Source organism: Ixodes scapularis, unplaced genomic scaffold (genome assembly GCF_016920785.2).
Source record: "Ixodes scapularis isolate PalLabHiFi unplaced genomic scaffold, ASM1692078v2 PGA_scaffold3__209_contigs__length_174095766, whole genome shotgun sequence".
NCBI lineage: Eukaryota > Metazoa > Arthropoda > Arachnida > Ixodida > Ixodidae > Ixodes > Ixodes scapularis.
In genome coordinates, this window is record NW_024609868.1 from 84239295 (window position 1) to 84260565 (window position 21271).

The 21271-nt window shown below is 44.5% G+C and overlaps 1 protein-coding gene across 2 annotated transcripts in view; it reads left to right on the plus strand.

The window, feature by feature from the left end:
* LOC8033835 (WD repeat-containing protein 6) overlaps positions 1-21271 on the plus strand; it is a 111473-nt gene that overhangs the window by 83795 nt on the left and 6407 nt on the right. The window contains exons 15-22 of one of the 2 annotated variants that reach the window (XM_029977787.3): positions 3457-3531; positions 4917-5105; positions 7282-7357; positions 7460-7522; positions 9829-10002; positions 10333-10513; positions 14338-14603; positions 18149-18283. In XM_029977787.3, coding sequence (XP_029833647.2) covers positions 3457-3531; positions 4917-5105; positions 7282-7357; positions 7460-7522; positions 9829-10002; positions 10333-10513; positions 14338-14603; positions 18149-18283 — 1159 coding nt within the window. Of the gene's footprint in view, positions 1-3456; positions 3532-4916; positions 5106-7281; positions 7358-7459; positions 7523-9828; positions 10003-10332; positions 10514-14337; positions 14604-18148; positions 18284-21271 lie in introns of those variants that run through there. The other variant, XM_042292513.1, reaches the window with a different exon arrangement.

Here is a 21271-nt window from a genome sequence, read left to right on the forward strand (position 1 = left end):
GAGTCAAGAAGCCAGTGTCGCGCTATGAGCCATAGCGAACCAGGGGTAAAGGTGTGTTATGTATCAAGGTGCGGAGCACGGTGTGAATAAAGACGACGACGAGGGCGCTTGGGCAGTCCGAGCCGAGGCTGATAGCCAGCCATACATCACTTCGCGTTCGGTCTCTTAATTATGATATTTTCTTAGAAATATCACACTATTTTATACAGTTTTAACTTGGGTTGTTTTCCCAATAACCTTAATTATTACTTGATTGAGGTTGAACAGCTAAGGTTGGCACATTTTCGGTGTCACTGTGTTTTTACCACATGTGAGTTGGCAGCTTTTTTTTATATTAACATGAGAGGTGGTGTCATCACTTTTTTGTTATATTAGTCGCGAATGAAAATTGATGAGGCGGTAAGTAATGAAAGAAACTAAATGTTTAATGTGGCAAACTTGTGCAAAACAGAAGCAAAAGAGGATAACAGAAGGTAACGGGACAGCGTCACAGGCGTCAGCATGAACGCGTAGTTGAGCACTTTTGGAAGAGCGACTCCAGCTTGCCACGCAAAGCCCCTTATGTACACGCATGCACTTCTGGAACAATCGGCGTAGAGACCCGACGCATAGAACATTCGGACCTCGAACAAGCAACAGGGTTTTCGAATTTAGCAGAATGCGACATTTACAGATATATGTTCTATGGGTGTGCGAATATTCGAAACTTTGAAAACTTCATGAATAATGCTTGCTATTCTATTCAATTGGCTTTGCACTTTCCCTATTAGAAATATTTGAGTTCTTTGAATACTTCGAAAACTATGAATAACGCGGAACTCGCGCAAAACTGGGAACTCGCGGTTGAGTTCCCAGTTTTGTTTGACTGTGCCACATGGCTTCGAGTTTGGCAAACCCAAAAAGCCAACCTAAGTGCCTTTTTTTTTGTATGAAGCACTGGAAAGTTATTTGCACGCAATAGTGCGATCTGTCCTTTGCTTGCATGATGTCTGGATTGCTGAGTTGGTGAAGTGGTTGTGGCACAAATGCTGCGATAGATGTTATGAGGACTACGATTTGCAATGGCACGTGCAACATCGGGAGCACAAATGCGACGGACCACACTCATTACAGTCCTACCTACAGTTGCTACAGTCACTACAGTAGCCAAGGTGCTATGGATTCAGATATGGATTTGCGGCTGACCTTGGCTATCGGCGATATCTGGTTCAGGTTATTTTCCGCTTGATTTTCCGGTTCATCAGTTTGCCACTATTCCTTTTCTTATTTATTTCTACCCGTTTTCACTGGTAAAATTTAGACTTGCCTCTTCCACAAAAAGAAACCCATATTCTTAATTTATTGCTTTTTTGTGGCATCCTTTACCGGCAGAACTATTGCACGTGAAAAAAGATGGCTTAAAGTCTGGGCGGCGGCTGCGCGGTGCAATCCCGTTATCTCCAAGTCTGCTGTGGCCTGCTGACCCGCCTCCGCCTGTGTACTTCCGTTTACGTTCACGTGGTTGCGTTCACCCGTGTAAAAAAAATTGTAGGGCCCATCCACTTCCCGTCAAGATGGAGGACCAGTGAACCTGTTACATTTATGACAACTTTACGACAGCTATACGACATCTCTACGATTTACATATGATTGCAATGAAGACACATACACGACTTCGTTGTTTAATTGTCTTTATTTAATTCATAGTGACTGAACTGATCATTGCCTTTTGGTCACTAAGGTAAACCGCCATTGGTTGTATTTTGACTTCGTTCTTGCTAAACGTGAGGTCAATACAGGTTCTGTTGCTTGTCGTTGGTATAGACTATTTGAAGTTTTACAGCCACTTGGGCTCTTTATCAGCATCGCAAAAGCGAAAGAAAAGAAGGTTAGATCAGCGCATTCTGCCCTCATCCTTCTCACAGCGCACTCTTAGCTGAGATAAGTCGGTGACCGTAGATCATAACAAGGGATCAGGACCTCACTTTCTAATAATGCCAAGGAAGGCTGACTCACGCGGGTCGCCCCCTTTTTTATCTATACCATACTTGCTACGACCAATCGAAATGAGGGAGCACCCTTTAAACAGGAGCTTTTTATTCAACATCCATGGACGCATTGTTTTTTTTCAGCTCCTAGCACATAACAGCTTCGCTCTAAAGAAGATTGCACAAAGTCGGTGCAGCTGCACAATGCGATCTTCGACTTTGTATTGTGGCTTGCTGACCTGCCACCGCTTGTGCACTTGCGTTTATGTTCATGTGGTTATGTTCGTCCGTGACGCAATCTCCGACTGCGTTGTGACCTGCCGACCGCCCCCACTTCTTTACTTTCATTTATGTTCTATAACGTCACTCCTTGAATGGTGTTTTACTGGCTGATCTTTTATTTCATGTTTTTTCTCAGTCCCATGTGTGACATTTTTCTTGTTGCAATAAAAGTCACCTTTGCATAAATGTTTGTAAAAAAAAAAATTCCAGATGTGTTTTGATTGAGCATTCTTGTTTAATTCACATCAAATAGAAAATATTTAAAAAATATTCTTATTCGGAACTACAATTTGTATTCGAAAAAATTTGATTTGATTCATAACCTTTATTATTTTATTCATTTGCTTCGAAAGATTTTGATATTCGCACATCTCTACAATAACAAAAAGGTAGTAATTCTACTCTTAGAAATTGAACCTCAGCCCTTTGCGTGGGAGCCAAGCACGATAATCATTCAGCCACGAATGCGCTTGCTCGGAGACGCGCTTGGCAATATGCACCAGACCACTTCTGCTTTTTTAGTCTTTTGCAAAGTATCTACAAAGGGAATGTATTCAAGCTTTGGCGAAAGGCAAGGTCACTCAACTTGGGACACAAAAATGACTAAATGTAAATGATATACTGGACTACCGACGGTTGGTGCTGCCTATATCAACATCACCTGTTCTGTTACTTTCCACAGTGTAGTCCTGCAACAAGCCTGCCTTCGTGCAGTGCACCTGCTTCATGCTGAATTAGCATGCTTATTTAATTAGGGCAATCAAAGAGCACTTTCCAAATTAGCAGTTTGCGGCTGTTTGGTCATGACATGTGTGCCTCCTTGCTGAAGGCAAATAAGCGACATCTTGTTGCGTTCATTGAGTTTTCAGTCTCATAGATTGAGCAGCACCAAATGTTGCTTTTGTCTTCATTAGGGATTGTTTTACCCTCCAAGGTTGGACAAGGGAGCCTTTCATTTTCTGTCTACCTATAAAACAAAACCAGCTGTATCCTCTTGAACTAATCTAAAAAAAAAAAAAAAAAACATTTGATTTTTGTTTTTTTGCGGACACCTCATGTCATTGTGCTTTTCTTTTTTTGTTACAATGGGTTTTATTTAGGCAGAAACAGTTCACATGTTCTGTTTTCATTGTGCATGAATCCATGAATTTCAGCAGCAGACTGACTTTAGGGCATGGATGTATTTTTTTATCCCTCGCATCGCTAGTGCTTGACCTCACTGGAATGGATTGGGCAGATGGTTGTGGAGGGAAAGGACCTTCTGCTTTGTGGGTACCACACCGTAAGTTCATCTTTTGACAGGGGTACTTATTTTTTCTAAACAAAAAAGCTTGAGTGCAGTTTGTCTGCTTCGAGGCTTTGCTTGTGACAAAGCCGTTGAAAAATCTTCCAAGAATACCATTTATGTCAAGCGACTGTTTTTTTCAGACGCCTTTCTCTAGCGCGTCCCTTTCTATGCACCACCCTGATCCTTGGTGCTGTTTATAGTAATCACAACAGTAATCCTTTTAGCATTGAATCTGTTTTATGAGTCTCTTTCAATAAAATTGTCATGAGTGAGTGTCATGAACGAGCGTTACGTGACATTTAGGTTATATAAAACAGTTACAAAGGAACATGCAAAATTAACATAAGACGCCCCAGCAAGGTTGAACCTAGCTGGTCGGACACTATGGCCGCCGAGCTGCGTAGCACAGCTGCTCTGGAAGTGTCAATGGTTTTATTTGTATGAAAACATGCTGGCAAAAGCAGCAGATTTTGAATTAAATTAATAAAATAAAACTAAAATAAATAACAAAAATATAAATAAAATAAAATAGTGAAACTAAAATTTAAAAAAAATCACTGCATAAAATTTTATAATAAATAGATTGAAGCTTGAGCACAAACGACACATGGAGTGTGGTTTGTGTAAGACACATTCTGTGCTCTCTAGTTTTTGTCAGCATGATCAAGCCTGTATGGTCTTTGCACCTAGGTACATTATTTCCGTTTTGTTTTTGTTTTTCACGCTGAGATATCAGGAAACCCGTTTTCTGTCACATTTTTTAAGATAAACGATTGAAGCCTAGGCTGGCTCACTTTTTATAAGCTGTAAAATTCGTGAAGGGTTGACACAGCACTGCATCTTATTTTCAGAGCCATGTCCAACCATATTCCTAGTACTGTATGTTCCAGACTACAGTCCGCACCTGCTGTATAGTTTGCAAGGGCAAATTTGGGGTCAAAAATAAAAGATTTTGCTTAGATAGTCCGGACTGGGCGTTTGTCTGCACGCTGTGCGTAGTCCGGGCATGGTGCTTAGTCAACACAAGAATCCTCTTGTACACACCTTGACAAATGTCCGCTTTCTTAGCTTGCAAAGAAGCTTTTATCATACTAAATTCTTATTAACATACTTTTTTGTTCACAAAATTTGACACGTCTTGTCATAATCTAAGAAAAACAAAATTCCCGCATAGTCCGCGCCCATAGATAGTCTGCACCACGTAAAATTTCAATTTTGAAACGCGTATAGTCCCGTAGTCTGGAAAGTATGGTAGTATCCGACACTCTGCGCTTCGGTGTGAGACATTTAGGTTTAGGATTTCGGTTCCGTTGGTTTTCTAAAGATTGAAGGACAGGCATTCGAGGCGTATCTTTGTGTGGTCCCGTCGCCCTGCCCAGAGCAACTTCGTGGTGTGGAACACGACGCAACAGCGTGCGGTGCTGACCGTCGATTGCGGGGGAGGTCACCGGTCGTGGGACTTTGCCATCACGACGTCTCTGGAGGGCATCTTCGTCTGCCTCAAGATGGGCAAAATCATGCTGCACCGCAGCAGCCTTAAGGACACGCTGCGAAATTCTTGCATTAGGGTGAGTGACTCCCTCCACAGTCGCCGACAGGAAGAACCACAGGGGTGGGGGTTGTTCAGTTGCCCCACTCCAGAACGAGCTTTCTGGCTTCGACCACGCTTTGGCGTCTTGTGATTCTCGAGAGTGCGCGCGTGGCCGGTGTACGGCAGAATGCGACGAGTATGTGCTTGGGGCCGGGCATTCGAGAGAAAGCCCTGCCGTCCTCATCCTGTCGGCGATTACTGTGGCCTCTCAACTAAATTTTTTGTGTGCCATAATATCCCGAGATATGCCCCATCGCAAAAGGTAAACCGCCCCCCATTTTTGGCTTGATTTGCTATTTCTTTTAGACACCGAAAGATAGCCCACTCCTAGTAGTCGTAGCATTTGGATTGACGACGATTTCGGCATAAAGCCGGCTAGTTAGTTACGGCTGGATGTAAGCGAACACTGCTGACTGGGGAATGCAGTTAGCTTCACTTAACAGCCCCTCGCCGCGATAGTAAGTTTGGCAGGGACAGATTACTACTTGAAAATAGTGTTCTTGTTTCAACTTTTCTTGATTGCACTCCTGCAGTTAGCTCATTTCTTATTTTTACCCGATTCGCTCTCGATTTTTAGGTTGGCTATTTCTCGGTATACTATGGTATTTGTGGTACAGGGTGCTACGTTGATTTTTGCATGTTCATAAATGTTTTTATGTGCATTTTCGCCGCTTGCAACCGGCGGGTGCTCGGCGTTACCAAAGGTAAAGTATCTGCCGAAATTTGGTGCTAGCGGCTGGTACCGAATGCCGAAGTTTCAGATCTTACCGTCATCTGGTTCAGAAGTTTGTGCCGCTCAGCTATAGAGGCGACAATCTCAAACCGAGGAAGGCGAGAGACGGCATCTGGGACAACACTGGAAACGTTCCACCAAACATGTTATGTGGCTGACTCTTTGTAGTTTCCTTTGACGCACACCTCTAGTGGAAAAGTGCCACACGAGTGCTGTGTCAGCATTTGACTGAAACTTGTGTCTTGACTGATTGAGCAGGAGTCCAAACTTATGTGGGTCGCACCACTTGCGTGCAACCTGCACCCCATACTGGCTTCCGGTAGGGGAAATGGAACATTCAGCACTACGGTCTTATTATCTAGAAGCTGGTAAATGAGAAACTTGCACATATGGCAGAAGAGTGTGCGGGGCTTGAAAGGAAAGAGGGGGTGCTTGCTTCGGAGGAAACGGAGAGACACCAGATATCGGGGCCAAAGCTGGGGTGCGCACCCGCAAGAAACACAAACTTTGCGTTCTGCGCACGCGGGAGCGCTAACTTTGATAGGGCCTTCTTTCCGAGAGTCTACATGGGACAGCGTTTGTACCGTCGAGGCAAAGATTGTGTGTTGAGTTTATCTGCGCAACATTACTGCAACAAAGCGGCATGTACTGCCTTTGTCAGGACATTGCAGGAAAGAGGAAAGATTTTTAAGGCGAAAGCCTTATGTGTCTTATTACGGGAAAAGGCGGCGTTGGCGTTGTGCCCGAAAGATGGCCATAAAAATATGTCATCAAGCATGTGTCGCTCAGGGTCAAAACGGATGCGGCTCAGAAATCAAATGCAAAGAAAGGCACAGCAATGCTTATGCTTCATCATGGAAACCGTGAAGCCAATGGGGGCGCCGCACCAGTGCAGTGGGGGAGCATGATGTCACCGCTGGAGCGCTGTGTGCAAAAGGAAGACGTAGCGCACTGCCTCCGGCACGTCAGTTGCGCTTCAGACTTCATCTGTGCTCGTTGTGTGCCTCATGCAATGGACTGTGAGGCGACCGCGTCTACACCTGCAGCCTTAACATCGGCAGCAGCGTCTACGTGTACGGTGGCTTCTGTAGGCAAATATGGCCGCCCATGCAAATATGCCACAGTCGAGGAAGCAAGGGAGCGGATCAATGCAGCAATGCGAGCGAAAAGGCAGGCGACGATGAGGGTCTGAAAGTTTGCGGTCTGGTGGCCAACGAATACGCAGACACACACCTCGAATACAATACCGGCAGAAACAACTTTAATATGTGTAGAAACATTACTCGAAAACATTTCTTCCATGGGACTTATAATGCTTTTGCATTCTTACATGTAAGCAGTCTTAAGTGTCTTCGGCATCATTGTTTTAATATTTTGTACATATCCATCATGTTTTTCTTACATATAATTATACTTTCAGGCACCTCTACATAAGAAGAAAATTTCTGCCATATGTCATCTTGGCAACGAGGAAGGAAGTCCTGGAGGTACCACCGGTATGGAAGTGTTTTTTTCATGATGTTCTAGATAATGTTTTATAGTTGGTAGCATGATCTCACAAACAATTAAATTGCCATGGTTTGTGCTATTCATTCTAGTTCCTCAGGCTTACATTGTCACGGCTGGGGAAGACAACATCATCACTGTGTCTCAAGTGACCCGTATCCTTTCTCAAACCAACTGAGGTCGGTGCATGGCAGAAAGAGGCAATCTTGGCTGGTCTTGCAATGGACTATTCCCAAATTTGAGCCCGAGTACCCAAAAGGCTGACTGTTTGCTTTTACACTGTAGAGGCAGCACAAAACAGCTAAACCAAATATATCCTGTCTCTAGTGATATCTGGGCTTTGTTTGCTTTGAAACAATATTTGGGCCAGATTTTTTCTAATAGTATGTTGTATTATTTTGTACTTTATGAAACAAAGACATACATTTACAGTGTACTTTTAGCTTACACTCTAATGTACTAAAAGTCATTGAAATATACTTATAATCTACTTTTAGTTCTGTCAGTGCATTGCACACACTGGCTCAGTGTGGCATTTAAGCTGTGTATGGTGAAACATCCTTTTAATACACTAGGTGTATGTGTTAACTAACAATATACCTCAAGTCCACATCCCCACATTCCGATGCAGGCTTAGTATGAAGGCTCGATCACGCTGCAGACCCGGGTATATTAAAGTCGAGTTCTCATTCCAGCAGTTTCAGTGCAGGAGAGCATTGTAACAGCATTGATTCACAGAATGGCTATGAGACTTGGGCTAAAGACCCCCGGTGTGATGTCGTACTGCACTTGCCAAATTGCTCTTGTGCAAGACAGACAAATTTTATAGTGTACAAATATATCAAAAATGATTGATTAAATACTACGGATATGGTTGATACACACACAATGCATAGGTTTCACTTGCTCCCCCACTCTCCCGCGGCTGTTTTGAATTTTTTCGGGATGTCAAATCATGTGACATGATTGTATGATATATTTACTCGCATAATGAACATGCTTTTTTTTTCCGGAAAATTGACACTTATCTGGGAGATCTGTTCATTACGTGGGTAAAATTTTTGCATTTACACAATTCATGCAAATGTCATATTAGGTGCCAATATGACACGGCAAGGTATTGTTGCACGTCTCCACTGATGGAGGCGCACCCACGGCTGGTCGGGTCCGCACCACAGTAACCATGCTTTATAAATTGCGAACCTTTTTAAGGCACTTTCGGCGTTTTTTTTGCTGAAGGAAAGGCGCCTGATGAAGCTCACTCAGCACGAAGAGCAACGCTACCGTTCTTAGGCCCAACAACTTTTACGATTTCACTGTCTGAAAGCAAACTACAGACGACGGTGTGTTTGTTGACAACAATGCATCCGTTAGGCGAAGGATGTCTGGGGCTGGGCAATTCCTCGACCCAAGCTTCGTCAAGTGTGCACGCCGCTCTCGGTTTCACGGTTGATCATGTCTGCAACTATGCACTTGCAGCCTTTATGAGAGCGGCTTGGCTTGACTTAGCCTGACCACTTGGCGGCAAAAGAAAATTGGCTTGGTGGGCTTGGTGGCTAGCTAAGCTGGACACAATTCGAGACTCGTGGGGCCAAAAATGGGAGGTGCATTCATTACGCGAGGAAAAAAGAAGTCCAAGTATTGGTACCCGTTGCGGCAGGTGCATACATTATGCGAGCGCGTTCATTATGCGGGTAAATACAATACATGTCATGCAGTTACCCGCATTTATCCCACCTGGTGTAGCAAAGTACTTTAAACGTTTAAAGAAATCGTCCTCGGCGTCGTCCTAGAGGTCGCCCTATACGTCGTTCTAAACTATAATACATGTAGAAACATTATGTACTCGAAAACATTTCTCCTGCGGGACTATAATGCTTTCGCCTTCCTGCACATAAGCAGTCTTGAGTGTCTCCTCCTGTAATATTTTTAGTTTGCTCAATATTTCGTGAATTTCGCAAAGTGCAAGTTTAGTGAATATATTTCACGGGTAAAAATTTTTGTGATTTGGAGTGATGTACTTTGTATTTATTACAATGAGCTGTTATATTCGTGCAACCCATTTTCTGCAATATTAGTTCCTCACGAAAATTAGCCGTTTTCTGTAACTGTTGCTTCGCAAGTCTCTCCTTTGGTGCAGTGCTCGGGCCTTTGGCTGGGCTCAGAATCTTGGGGTCCTGGGATCGATCCTCCTTTGGGGACATTTGGGGATTTTTATTTTATTCTCAATTTATCGCTATTGCTTCCAAATGATTAATTATGCATTCTTTTGTTTCTCCCAAAATCTATGTAACAGATTTTGTGATGGTCTTTTATAGTGGTCCATCACACTTTTCTTGGAAATCCCATACCTTAGTCTTCTTCTGTGTTAATACCTGCACAATGAAGTTTACTTCCTTGTGGCCTTTCTTGTACATTAATTCGAGAGCACCTTCTTTGACCCAAAGATTCGTGAACTCAGAGGAGAAGTCCAACCTGACCCAGAAGGCGGTTTGTCGACTGCATGGCCACATCTCGTCCGTCAAGGCCCTTGCCGTCTGCAAGGCATCCAACCTTGAACCGAGCGAAAGGCTACTAGCTTCCGTCGGGGGCCGGGCGCAGATGATCCTCTGGAAGGTGCAGGCCTCAAAACGGTGTAAGGTCACTTGATTTTGTTTTTTCTCAATGCTTAATTTGACTAGAGGAAGGCAGTGGTGCTGGAAATGGTTTTGAAAATCTATAACTGTGGCTTCGAAACAAGGAACCTCCTGCTTTGTTCCAAAGCCACTGTGGGAGGGGTCTTGACATATGCACAATGCTACAAGTTATATAAAACAGTGCTCGTGGTACGAATGAAAGTCTCATTACCGTTACTATTCTCATGTGAAAACATGAAAATAACAACAACAAAAAATGTGGCATTCATGGGGGGGAGGCACGAGGGGTAATGTGGTGCAGTGACGGACATGGCATGTGGCACTCCCAGGCAGCAGTGAAAGCGAAGAGCTGCTTAATCACCGCCTGTGGTCGCTGGACAAGGGCTGCCAGCGGCATTTCAAGGCCTTCCCAGCCAAAGACCCTCTGGCACGCTACATGGACGTCTGCATCTGGGAGGAAGAGCCCCTCGAGTTCCGCATCGCCACTGTTGCCTCCGACACCTACCTACGGTGAGAACGACGGAGGGTCTGGCGTTTTTTTAACTCCTCAGCTACTTAACTTTTTAGTGGCGAAGCTCCTTAGGGTCTAGCCTTCTCCGGCGTCCATGCTCACATCGATTGCCACCCCACCTGTCTTCTTAAAAAAATAAGTAATGTTTGCGCAGTCGACAGAATTCGAACCTGTGCGGGGAGACCGCAATGAATTTCTAGTCCATCGCCTTAACCACTCGGCCACGACTGCGGGACGAGTAGGGGGCTCTGAGACATGGTAGTAACTCAAGAGCTGGGGATGTCATGGATGAAACGTTGCATGTAGCCGCTCAACGTCTATACAGGAGGGCGCCGCAGTCAAATGCGTATATAATCGCATTAAACTTTGCATGCATTGGCTCAACGTTTATAGATGAGAGGGTGCTGCGGTCAAATGCTCAAATGCGTATATAACCACGTTCCATACTGCACATTCTCTTTCTGACATGGATGAAAACGAACGAAATGCTCGGCATGCTGCGGCTCAGCGTCTACGCAGACAGCAAGCTGCTCTGGAGAGGATAAAAAAAAATCAGCACCATCAGCACTACCTATGAACAAAATCACTATCATCAGCACCACCTGAGCTTCGCCCCAATCAACATCATTCATCACGTGGAGATGTGGTAATTTTTTAACCCCTCGATCTCTTGTGCCTTCCATTACCATTTCAATAGTACAACACAAAGGACAACTACCGAATGAACGCATCGGATAGTCAGGAGCTATAAGCAAGAGCAACAAGCAACACCTCAAGGCCAAATGAATGTTTTGTTTAATTTTTATGTAAATTGCAGATTTCAAATTATTTTCATAATATGTGTTTAAAAAAAAAAAAAAAAAATGGAGTCTTTATGGGTTACAGCGATGCCTTTATATGAGAACCCTGCACGGAGCTTGCTTGTTCGCATTGGTGTTGATTGCACCACGGAGGGCCATGGGAGAAAGTGTCGGCAGTGGAGTGCTGATGTTTGTGCGTTTACACTCTCCGCTCTACCACCCCCCCCACCTCATAGGGTAGAAACTGCGTATTAGTAATCTAGTCAACACGGAGGCATCGTACGGTCAAACTGTGTGCACGATGGCATTTTATGTGTGCTACACGTGCACCGTGTGGATGTAATTACTTACTTCACTTACCATGAGGCATTGGTATGTGTCATGCCATTTAATTAATCTTCCAGCAAAGTGGCTGTACGAGTAATAGAAATCCTTCATACATTTGCAGTTTTTTCAGCTTGTGCCATTGCATGAATGAATAAATCTTTATTTAGCAAGCATCAGGTGCAGATGTTAGGGCACTTGCATCCTTAGTCCGGGATATCCTGGCTGTGGCTGACTATCCGGGCCCTTGTCACTAGGTCTTGCTGGATCCCAGGGTCCGGGCTGGTCGGCATGTGCCACATTGCATATCCTTGCAATAGCAAGTGCTGCTCGCCAGGAGATTTTTTTTTAATACACCACAGTTTAGCAAATACTTGGAGCAGATCCTTTTATTGCAGACTCAATTGCCACGAATTAAACAGCCAGTTCTGCTGCTTTCGAAATCGACAGATTGCAAACAGTATGAGCACAGGCAGCTTGCCATGCTTCTTTGGCGCACCTGCTGGTCTACGGAGAAGTTTTTGTCTGGACTTGGGTTGTAACGCAAATTTTTGGCCCTTGTCTCTGAACTCTGTGACAAATGAAGCGATGAGGGAGCTTGTGGGGGTGCAGAAACAGATGGAGTGTTACTTTGCATTCATGTAATCACTACTGCATGGTGTACGTTAGAGATTCCAGGTGAGCGAATGGCCCCTTTGCAATGAAGACATAAATTCCCACAGAACGTTCTAGGCAGACCCATTTCCTGCATTTAGTGTAAGCATTAATATGACAAGCCTCTGCCTTTTGAAGGATGAATGCATCCTAGCTGTTTCAGGACTGCATACTAGGGTTTTCATAAGCTCCTATAGCCTTGACAATCCTTGAGTCTGAAATTGCCAGTTTCAAAGTCTCAGAAACTTTGAAGCTCTAGATCAATGGTTCTCAAATGGGGGTTTGTGGAACCTTTAAGGTTTCTGAAGGCCTTCTTAGGCTGCTTGAGGCCTTCGACCATCAATCAAACCAAGCAATACAACATTTTTTTTTTTGATTGAAGTTGGCTGTTTTATAGAGGTAAGAAGACCCAACCTTGTGCGCCAAGTAAGTGGAGTCTATTATTTTCAGTTTCAGAGCTTCAAAGTTGGATTTCATGCGTTTATTTTTCATTTACTTCTATGTTATTGTAACTGTCAGAAAACAATGTTTATTGATTCAAATGGGGAGCGGATTAGATGATGCTACGCCATAGCTGGATCTTGGCATCTTTAGACCACCTTTCATAGTTTCGGAATCGGCGCTCACGTGCGTCAGCTTGTTTGTCTTGTTTTAATGGCGTCTTCTTTGCTCCGTCGCTCGAATCAGTGGCTGTATTGTTTCTGCTGAGGTTCTTCTTTTTTCTTCTTGTTAGATCCCGCTTCTGTCACCATGTCAGAAAACAATGTTTATTGATTTAGTATTGCGGGCTCAGTGTTTTGCAAACTTTCGAAGTGTGGGATCAATATTACAGAGTTTTGTTATATTGAGCAATATGCCATGTATTTGTTACCCTGGGATGATATATTCGTTGGACCAATTTTTCGCAATATTCTTCAAGTCGCGGAATTCACAAAACTTTGGTTCTCGGAAAATCACTTACGGTAAGTCGTTTACAGTGGCTTATACAAACCCTTGAAATTTAACTTTAAAAAAGTCTCCTTTTTCGCCCACAATGTGCGAAGCAGTAAAAGTGATAGCGTGTAGCATGTTCACGCAATTCAGGATCCTCACGTCGCCGTGTGTGCATGGCACGGGGCAGCCTCTCGTTGGTGGTTAGCGTGGGCGCACCGCCGGTCGCGTGTAGCGGAAGTCAGCCGTTACCTTTGCACTCGCTCTGGGACGGAGTACGGCCTAGGCCCAGCGGCGCCATTAGGAAGAGAAAAGGCGCAGGTCTTCCCAGTGTTGTTGAGCGGTGAAGCGAGGGAGTAACGTTGACGTTCAGTGAAGAACGGAGAGGGGGACGCACGCAGAAAAACGAGGCAAAGCTCTGTGGCGAAGGTGAATGGAAGGCGTCAAGTTTTGGCAGAACATTTTTTACAGTTAGAGTTGGGTTCAAGAAGTAGAGGTGTTATGGTGAAATCGAACACGGTGGAGATTTCTAAAGCCCTCCAGCGTTACGCGTAGCAACTGGGTACTGCCAAAGTGGGATTCCGTATAATGTGAGTAATGTTTGAAAGCACCTGTTTTAAAGTTATTGTTAGCAGACGGTGGGGGAAGACGCTGATGCTTTCTTGTCGTTACTGTGTTAATGGCAGGTTGTCGGGGCTTTCTTCTCTTCCCTCTTTGCGTGGTGCGGCCAACTGAAACTCGCAGCGTTTCTCTCCTCGAATCATGAGTGGAGAGAAGGGTTTTTCCATCTCCACCACAAATGCCGACACCGAAATTTGTGCGAAGTGTCACCCGTAAAGCTGGCGCTTTGAAAACTGTTAATTGAAAGAAAATGTATGCTAGCTTTCTTTTGACTCTGCCCTTGGCACCTCCTTGATTAGTGGTGCATTTTAGCCTTTGGAGCGCAAAGTCTAGGATTCGAACCCCGGGGTGGCCCGTCCCCCAAGGAGCCTTTGGGGCATTACCCATGGCCTCAGTTGCTTCATTTCATTAAACCCAAGTATTTCCTTTTTCGACTTTGCCCTCGACTCGTTTGGTTCTATGGGATTGACAACCACCCATGCCCTTGTGGTTAGGGTATTCGGCTACTCGTGGAAGGAGGATATCACCCTGCTGGTGAGCATAGCTGTGGGGGAGCACTGCCTGTTCAAGGTGCTCCGGACTGAGCTGGTGACCAGACCCAAATCCTCACTGCTCCTGACTGGTGGCAACGACGGGATGCTGCGCTTCTGGCAGCTTCGAGGTGCAGACGAGAAGGACGAGGGTCGCACGGAGTGCAGGTTGCTCGACTCTTTCCGGCGCCACCAGTCGGGTATCAACGCCCTAGACATCCTCGTCCATGGTAGGTCCCATCTTGTTGGGTTTGGAAGCTTGGCACTGCCTTTTTAGCGGAATTTGTTTGCTTTTGTTTTGAAGGTAGTCTTGCAGTGATTCACCAATCTAATCACAGTTCTTTTTACTTTTCACACATTATTTTCTCAGTTTTAACTACTCAGTCATTTGTCAATCAAGTAATGTCTGACACTTCAAATTTTCGAGCAGTATTGGTAGAACCGCTGCTGCAAGCAAATATCTCTAGAGATTGGCTCAAGTTATGCGATGCGCTCATCTAAGGTAGTCCAGACTTTCTCAGTCTGGACTACCAGCTTTTAAAATGTTGCATTTGGATCAGCGGATGAGGAAAAGATTAAATGACTGCAGAATGTTAAGGGGCAACCGTGGTTGTAAATTGGGCTTAACGTTGGCCCTGTTTTCTTTCACCTCGTACAAACTATATTATAAAATGTGGTTTTATTGCAAGGTTGCTGGAAGTAGCAGCTAGCACCTAAGAACCTACCCAGGGTGATGAGGATAGTGGGACTCCCTTGCGAACAAAAATCTCTGAGGAGACGTTGCAAGAATACTCGTTACAGAGACGTCCAACCTTACCGTTTGTATTTTAACGGAGAATGTGTTATATTGCTGGCACCTAACCATATCCGGTTAGGTGCCAGTAACAGAAGTCGACAGGCCAGCTGCCAGCCGAACACTGACGCACTGCTTTCCCTCCTCACCGATTGGGCACCAGTGCCAGCCAAACCTCTTCATTGAGTGCCTTCATGTAACTCCCAGCAGGAGAAAAACATCACGTGTTCAGACATACAGTGGCACTCTGCTCCGTGAAATGCTCCTCTCATCACTTACATGTTGATGGAGTCTGCTGTTTCTTTGACATTAAGCTCAAATAAACGCCATTTGGATTACCTATGCATCGTCTGGTACATGCACTTTGTTTTTTTAATAGGTTCTCTTTATTCCTTTTGGTAGTAGAATTGTTACCGGTCGAGCTAGCACAGGTAGCCTGCCAGCTCTGCGGTAGTGTGTTGTCGTTATTGACCTTCTTGTCTGTCATGTCACGGTGTCGAAAGCTTTCAATAGTTCACGCGACTGCCTTACTGGGTACAAAAGCTGTGATTTCGGCCAATCAGGGGCGGGTTCCAATGCAAAAATTAACAAGGCGGTGCAGTGACGAGCTGTGGCTTCTTGATTAATAAACAAACTAGCTTACCCGAACCAAACCACTGAAGCGAAGTGCGTTAAGATTACCAGTCAATTATTTTCGCAGCAAATTCAAGTGACGGACGTGAACATTACATTTCTTCGTTGACTTGTTTGCTGCAACGCTAGGACTACAGTGCCTTGGACTCCTCACCAGATCTTGTTTCGAAAGCCACCGACGTCATGTCAGCGTCGCATTGTGATTGGTTGCTGGTTCGCAAAAGCAGTTGGGAGAAATCTGTCGCGCCCCGACCGCTCGATCCCAGCCGCTTCGCAGTTGAGAACGCGCAGATCCGCTTTGCGGTTGCAGATCCGCTTCCAGTGTGAACGAACCATTAACGTTGTCCTGGACCCTAGGGGTTTCCTGAACACAGTTAACAAAAAGCTGCTCCAAGACTGCCTTCCTAGGGTATGATGTTTCAGGGCCCGTTCAAGTTGGCTCTGTTTCAAGCAATGTTTACAGGTGCCATTTCTTAGGAGAAAAGTTTCCGAGCCTTTTAGATCTTGGGCAGATATCCTGCAGTGAAATCTGGTTCTAAATTATGCATCTCCCTTTAAGTTTTTAAAATATCAATTAATAGTACTATATGTGCAGTTATCCCTAACAGCTTTCTGCCACCTTGTTTGATCAAGATTTTTCAGAGATGAAGTCACTAGTGAGACAATCTGTTCTGCTAAAGTAATTCTTTTTGCAGTTTCTCATGGCCATCTTGTTTTGTGGGTGCTGCATTATATGCATCAGTCTTTTGTTAACTTAAACTTGCATATCTTGAAATATAATATAATTAACATTTTTGTTTTTTGCCACTGCTCAATATTCCGACCCTTCTGCCTGAGCCCACAGAATGCTCAGTCAAGCCCACAGCTCCCTAAATTCTAACAGTATACCTGAATACTATTCTGAACTACCGACATTTAGGTACAAAACGTTTTGTGCGTGAATGTTGTTATATTCATTTCTTCGTTCATTGGGCAGCTTTTAGGTAGGAGAAGCCTGTTTCGTACCTTCATTCTCCCTGTCAAAGAAGGAATCAGTCAGCGAGAAACATATAAAGCCCTGTTGTTTTCACTGACAAAGTAAAAACAGCAGGATGTGGCATATCATGTAAATTTACGCTTCTCGCTGCCTGATTCGTTCTTCGGCGTACATAATGAGTTACGCTGCAACCTGATTGGCTGCGGGGTGACAATGGGAAGCGTGCGACAAAACAGTGGCGCTGCGGTGCGGCTCCTAGCAGAGTCATATGGCGGGAACATCAGTTGAACCGGCGCACCCCGTTTAGGTGTCGCACGCTCCCATATTACCCTTCTGTGACGTAGAAGGTCTTTCTATAAGGCTTTCTAGATTTGTTTAAAAAAAGCCGTGAAAGCTTTACTAATGCGATCTGTGCAGGCAAGTTAAACGGCCAGGGGGACATAACATGGGGGTAATTATGTGATAACACATACCGTATTTTCGCGTGTATTACCCGCATATTACCTGCACTAGGCACTCAAAGGGATGTCCGGATCTTGCCAGAAATATTTTGAATACGCTCGTCGCTGGAGTCGTGAATGTTGCAGATAGCGTCGTCAGCAGTGCAGCACTTTTTGAAACTGTTCTGCACCATATCCTATAGAAAAGTTGGGTAAAACAGGATCTTTGTAGATACCGCGTGACCATGACCTCTTCTTTTCTCAATGAACTTAGCGGGTGCTTTTTCAAGCTGGGGTATGCACCAGTCTTCGAATTGCAGAACGATCTTCGGTCGCGGCTTGCAGTTTGCAGCTTGTAATTGTTCCTCCATTCTCGCACGCCGATGTAGCAATCGTCCTTCCGGTCTGCCACTTGGTTTTCAATCTCTTCGGCTGCGGATTTGACGATGGCGCAGAGTTGCGATGGACGTCTCGGAGCCCGCAAACACAAGGTAAAGATGGCTACCCGCAAAGAGGAGGAGAAGGTGGGGAGAAAAATGTCCCTAGGGGAGACCGGAGAAGATGGACTCTGGGAAATCTATTCCTACGACTTTGCGCACGTTTCCGTGAAACCGCACTGTCCGCTGAAATTCGCGTATAACCAGGACCCCAACTTTGCCTTTGATTTTTTATAAGTTTTGATGGGGGTATACGCAAGAAAATACTGTAAGTAACTAAAACTTGTTGATTACGGTGACTTTTTAATCATTGAGGACCGCATTAGCATGCTTTTAAGGCATTTTTAAACAAATCTGTAAACACTAAAAAACAACAATCACCCATATATCAATGGTGCCAAAATATTGGTCACATAGTAAATGGCCTGGTTCCGCTTTGGCGTAAATTTTCTGCTTGTTTACGAGTAACAGACAGCTTAATGTTTCTGTCGTTCAGACAACATATTCACGGTGGTGTCCGGGGGCGACGACAACAGTCTGATTGTCACCAATTCCGTCGTCACGGAGGATGGCGCAGTCTCTGAACTGGACGGGATGACGGTCGCCAATGCCCACGATGCCCAAATCACAGGTGAGGTCGAGCCTCTTACTTCATTGGGACGTCGACATGTGCTTCAAGCTTCAAGTTATATATATAGAGTCATTGCAGTAGAGCACCTTGGAAGCAGGGGAGGCCTAAGCATGTGCAAAAGGTTTACTGAGCCAAAAAAGGCTAAGGAGGTTGTTGGGGATTTTTTCGAATTGCAGACAGAGAAACTTGCGGCAGTGTAACATGCTCGCATGGTTTCTGTGATGCGCACATGAGGGGGATCTGACTCCTGGTTTTCAAAGAGATGCACTGAAAACTACAAAGCAGCCGACATCTTGTTAAATTAGTTCCAAAGGCAACAATTTGTTTTGTTTCTTATTTGGGGGGGGGGGTTTTGGCATCCTTTCAACTTTTACGTATGCACTGAACGGAGTCCATCAAATTTCTTGACGTTGAGGCTTTCTGGTATTTTTTGTCAAGCTTTTACTCAAAGGAATGGAATTCTTTGTTGTGTAAGGATTATGGACTATCTGCACTTCACTAGAAATTAGAGGTTATATGTGAAAACAGGAAAGCATACGATGACCTTTTTTTTTAAAGTTTTTTCAGAAGCATTGGGCATTTCTCATTTACCTTTACCGAATAAGGATAAGATAGAAACGTTTGTTGTGGACAACCAGCAGTCTAACATTTTCCATTCTCTTTGGCACATGCAACAAATTTGGACTAAAGATAATTGACTGCTGCTTTTTGTTAAAACATATGCAAACGAGAAAAAAAAAATTTTAAACAGCCTAAAAAAAGAATGTCATAAAATAAATTTACAATGAAAAAAACAAGTTTTTAGCGCTATATTTATGGCACAAAACGAACTTGTAGTTGGTGCCTGCGAAAGCCCGCAGAAAAGCGGCAACTAGCAATCACATTACTGGCCACGAGTGATGTGGTGCTTGCACTCTTTCGGGAGCTTCCTATGGGCTCTATAAAGATACGTACCTATTAACCTTCGTTTTTTTTGTTGCACCTCTTTTTTTAGCAAAATATTTTAATGTTTGAGAAACAACAAGCATAATAAAATCGTCACTTCCGTTTTGACTCCTACAAACAAAAGCGTTGTCATTTTTTTGTTTGAAGGGGCACGGTGTCACATGTCGTAGTTTCTGAAATGCTGGTTACTCCAAAGCGACGCCGCTGCTTGACAAAAGGCTGCACTCCTTGTGATCGTTGAGCAGTGGTGTCGTTTTGAGGGAACTGACGTGTTAGAAACTAAAACACCGCGCCTCTTAGAATAGAACAGTGGTTCTCAAACCGGGGTCCGTGGACCGGCCCTTTGGAGGCCGCAAAAGCATTCTAGGAATCCACGAAGCCCTGCCTTATGAGTCAAGCCCAGAAATAACAGTTGTCCTTTTCTCTGATTGAGAAGAAACGTTCCAATTTTCATATGAGTTTTCTCATGGGTATGTCAATGAGAGAAGTCTACTCACACTAGCCTTTAGTTATATCCATTTAATAACTCATTATTATAATTAACCTATACCCTTCCCCTCACCACAAACAAAGTCCTCCGTGGTCTTCGCCGATCCACAAGGGGTCTGTGAAAGAGCAGTGGTTGAGAACAACTGGAATAGAAAATGGCAAAGCTTTTGTTTGTTATCATATGAGTCAAAACGGAAGTGACGATATTTTTACATTTGTTGTTTCTCAAACATCACAATAGTTTGTTAAAAAAAGGATTGCACCAGAAAAAAACACCTTCAGCCTTTCCACTCTGGTGAAGAAGGAAGACCAGCGAAGCTGTACTATGGTTGGACGATCTCAAGGACGACTCCTTGCACGACCTCAAGGACGACTCCTCAGACGACCTCAAGGACGACGCCTATAGGACGACCGCAAGGACGACTTCTAAGGCGAAGTCGAGGACAGGTTCTAGGACAAACTCGAGGGCGACCTTAGTGGACGACGTCTACGACGACCTCAAGGACGACCACAAGGATGACTTCTAGGACCACCTCGAGGACAACCTTTCGGACAACCTGAAGGACGACGTCTAAATCAACCTCAAGGACGACTTCTAGGACGACCTCGAGGACGACGCCTAGAAAAATTCAGACTTTCCACTTTGATGAAAACCAGAGTGGAAAGGCTGAAAAGGTTGCTGCCATCTATGAGCGAGGCCGGCAAGCCGGTTGTCTGGTTGCCGCCGTCGCTCATAGATGGCGGTAGCTGTCAAGAGTTTTTTATCGACATTTGTTTGCTAGTGGACACAATCCTGGGGAACCTAGCCCTTAACAGCTCCGCTGTAAAACGAAGATTAATAAGTACCTCTTAGAGCCCACAGGAAGCTCCCCAAAAAGCGCAAGCACCATGTGTCTAGTGGCCAGTCACGTGACTGCTAGTGGCCACTTTTCCGCGGGCTCCCAGGTGCGCCAACAACAAATTCGTTTTATGCCGTAAATATAGCACCAAACATTTTTTTTTTCATAGTAAATTAATTTTATGACATTCTATAGCCATCCAGGCTGTTCAAAATATATTTTTTTTCCTTTGCATATGTCTTAAAAATACATGCCCTCACAGTTTTGCAAGGCACGTGTATACATGTTTGGTAGTGGTCATAAAAATGTTGTAAGTTTTGTGTCACCATTTTTGGCCTTCCGTTGAAATTGCTAAGAAGTTAGCAGGCGCTTTCTAGGGGCTCTCGTTCAACCTGCAAGAACACGAATCCCAGCCAAACACCGAAGCAGTGCACGTGTTCAACCTGTGCCCTGCGCTCATTTTTGGTAGTTGACATAGAAAAACCAACACTGCGGCATCATTAAGAGTTCAGTAGATGCTCCGCCTTTGGTGCGAGCTTTTTATCTTCGATAACACTTGGTTGCACGAGCAGCCAAAGCTTGGCAGAAGGCGACGAGCGCATGCCAGAGGTGGAGCTTCTTCCGAATTCTTAGCGTGACCATAGGTGTTGGCTAAGGGTAACATGGTTTGGAAGAGGTGGAAGAGGACAAGGTACTCGTCGGCCCTTTATGTGAC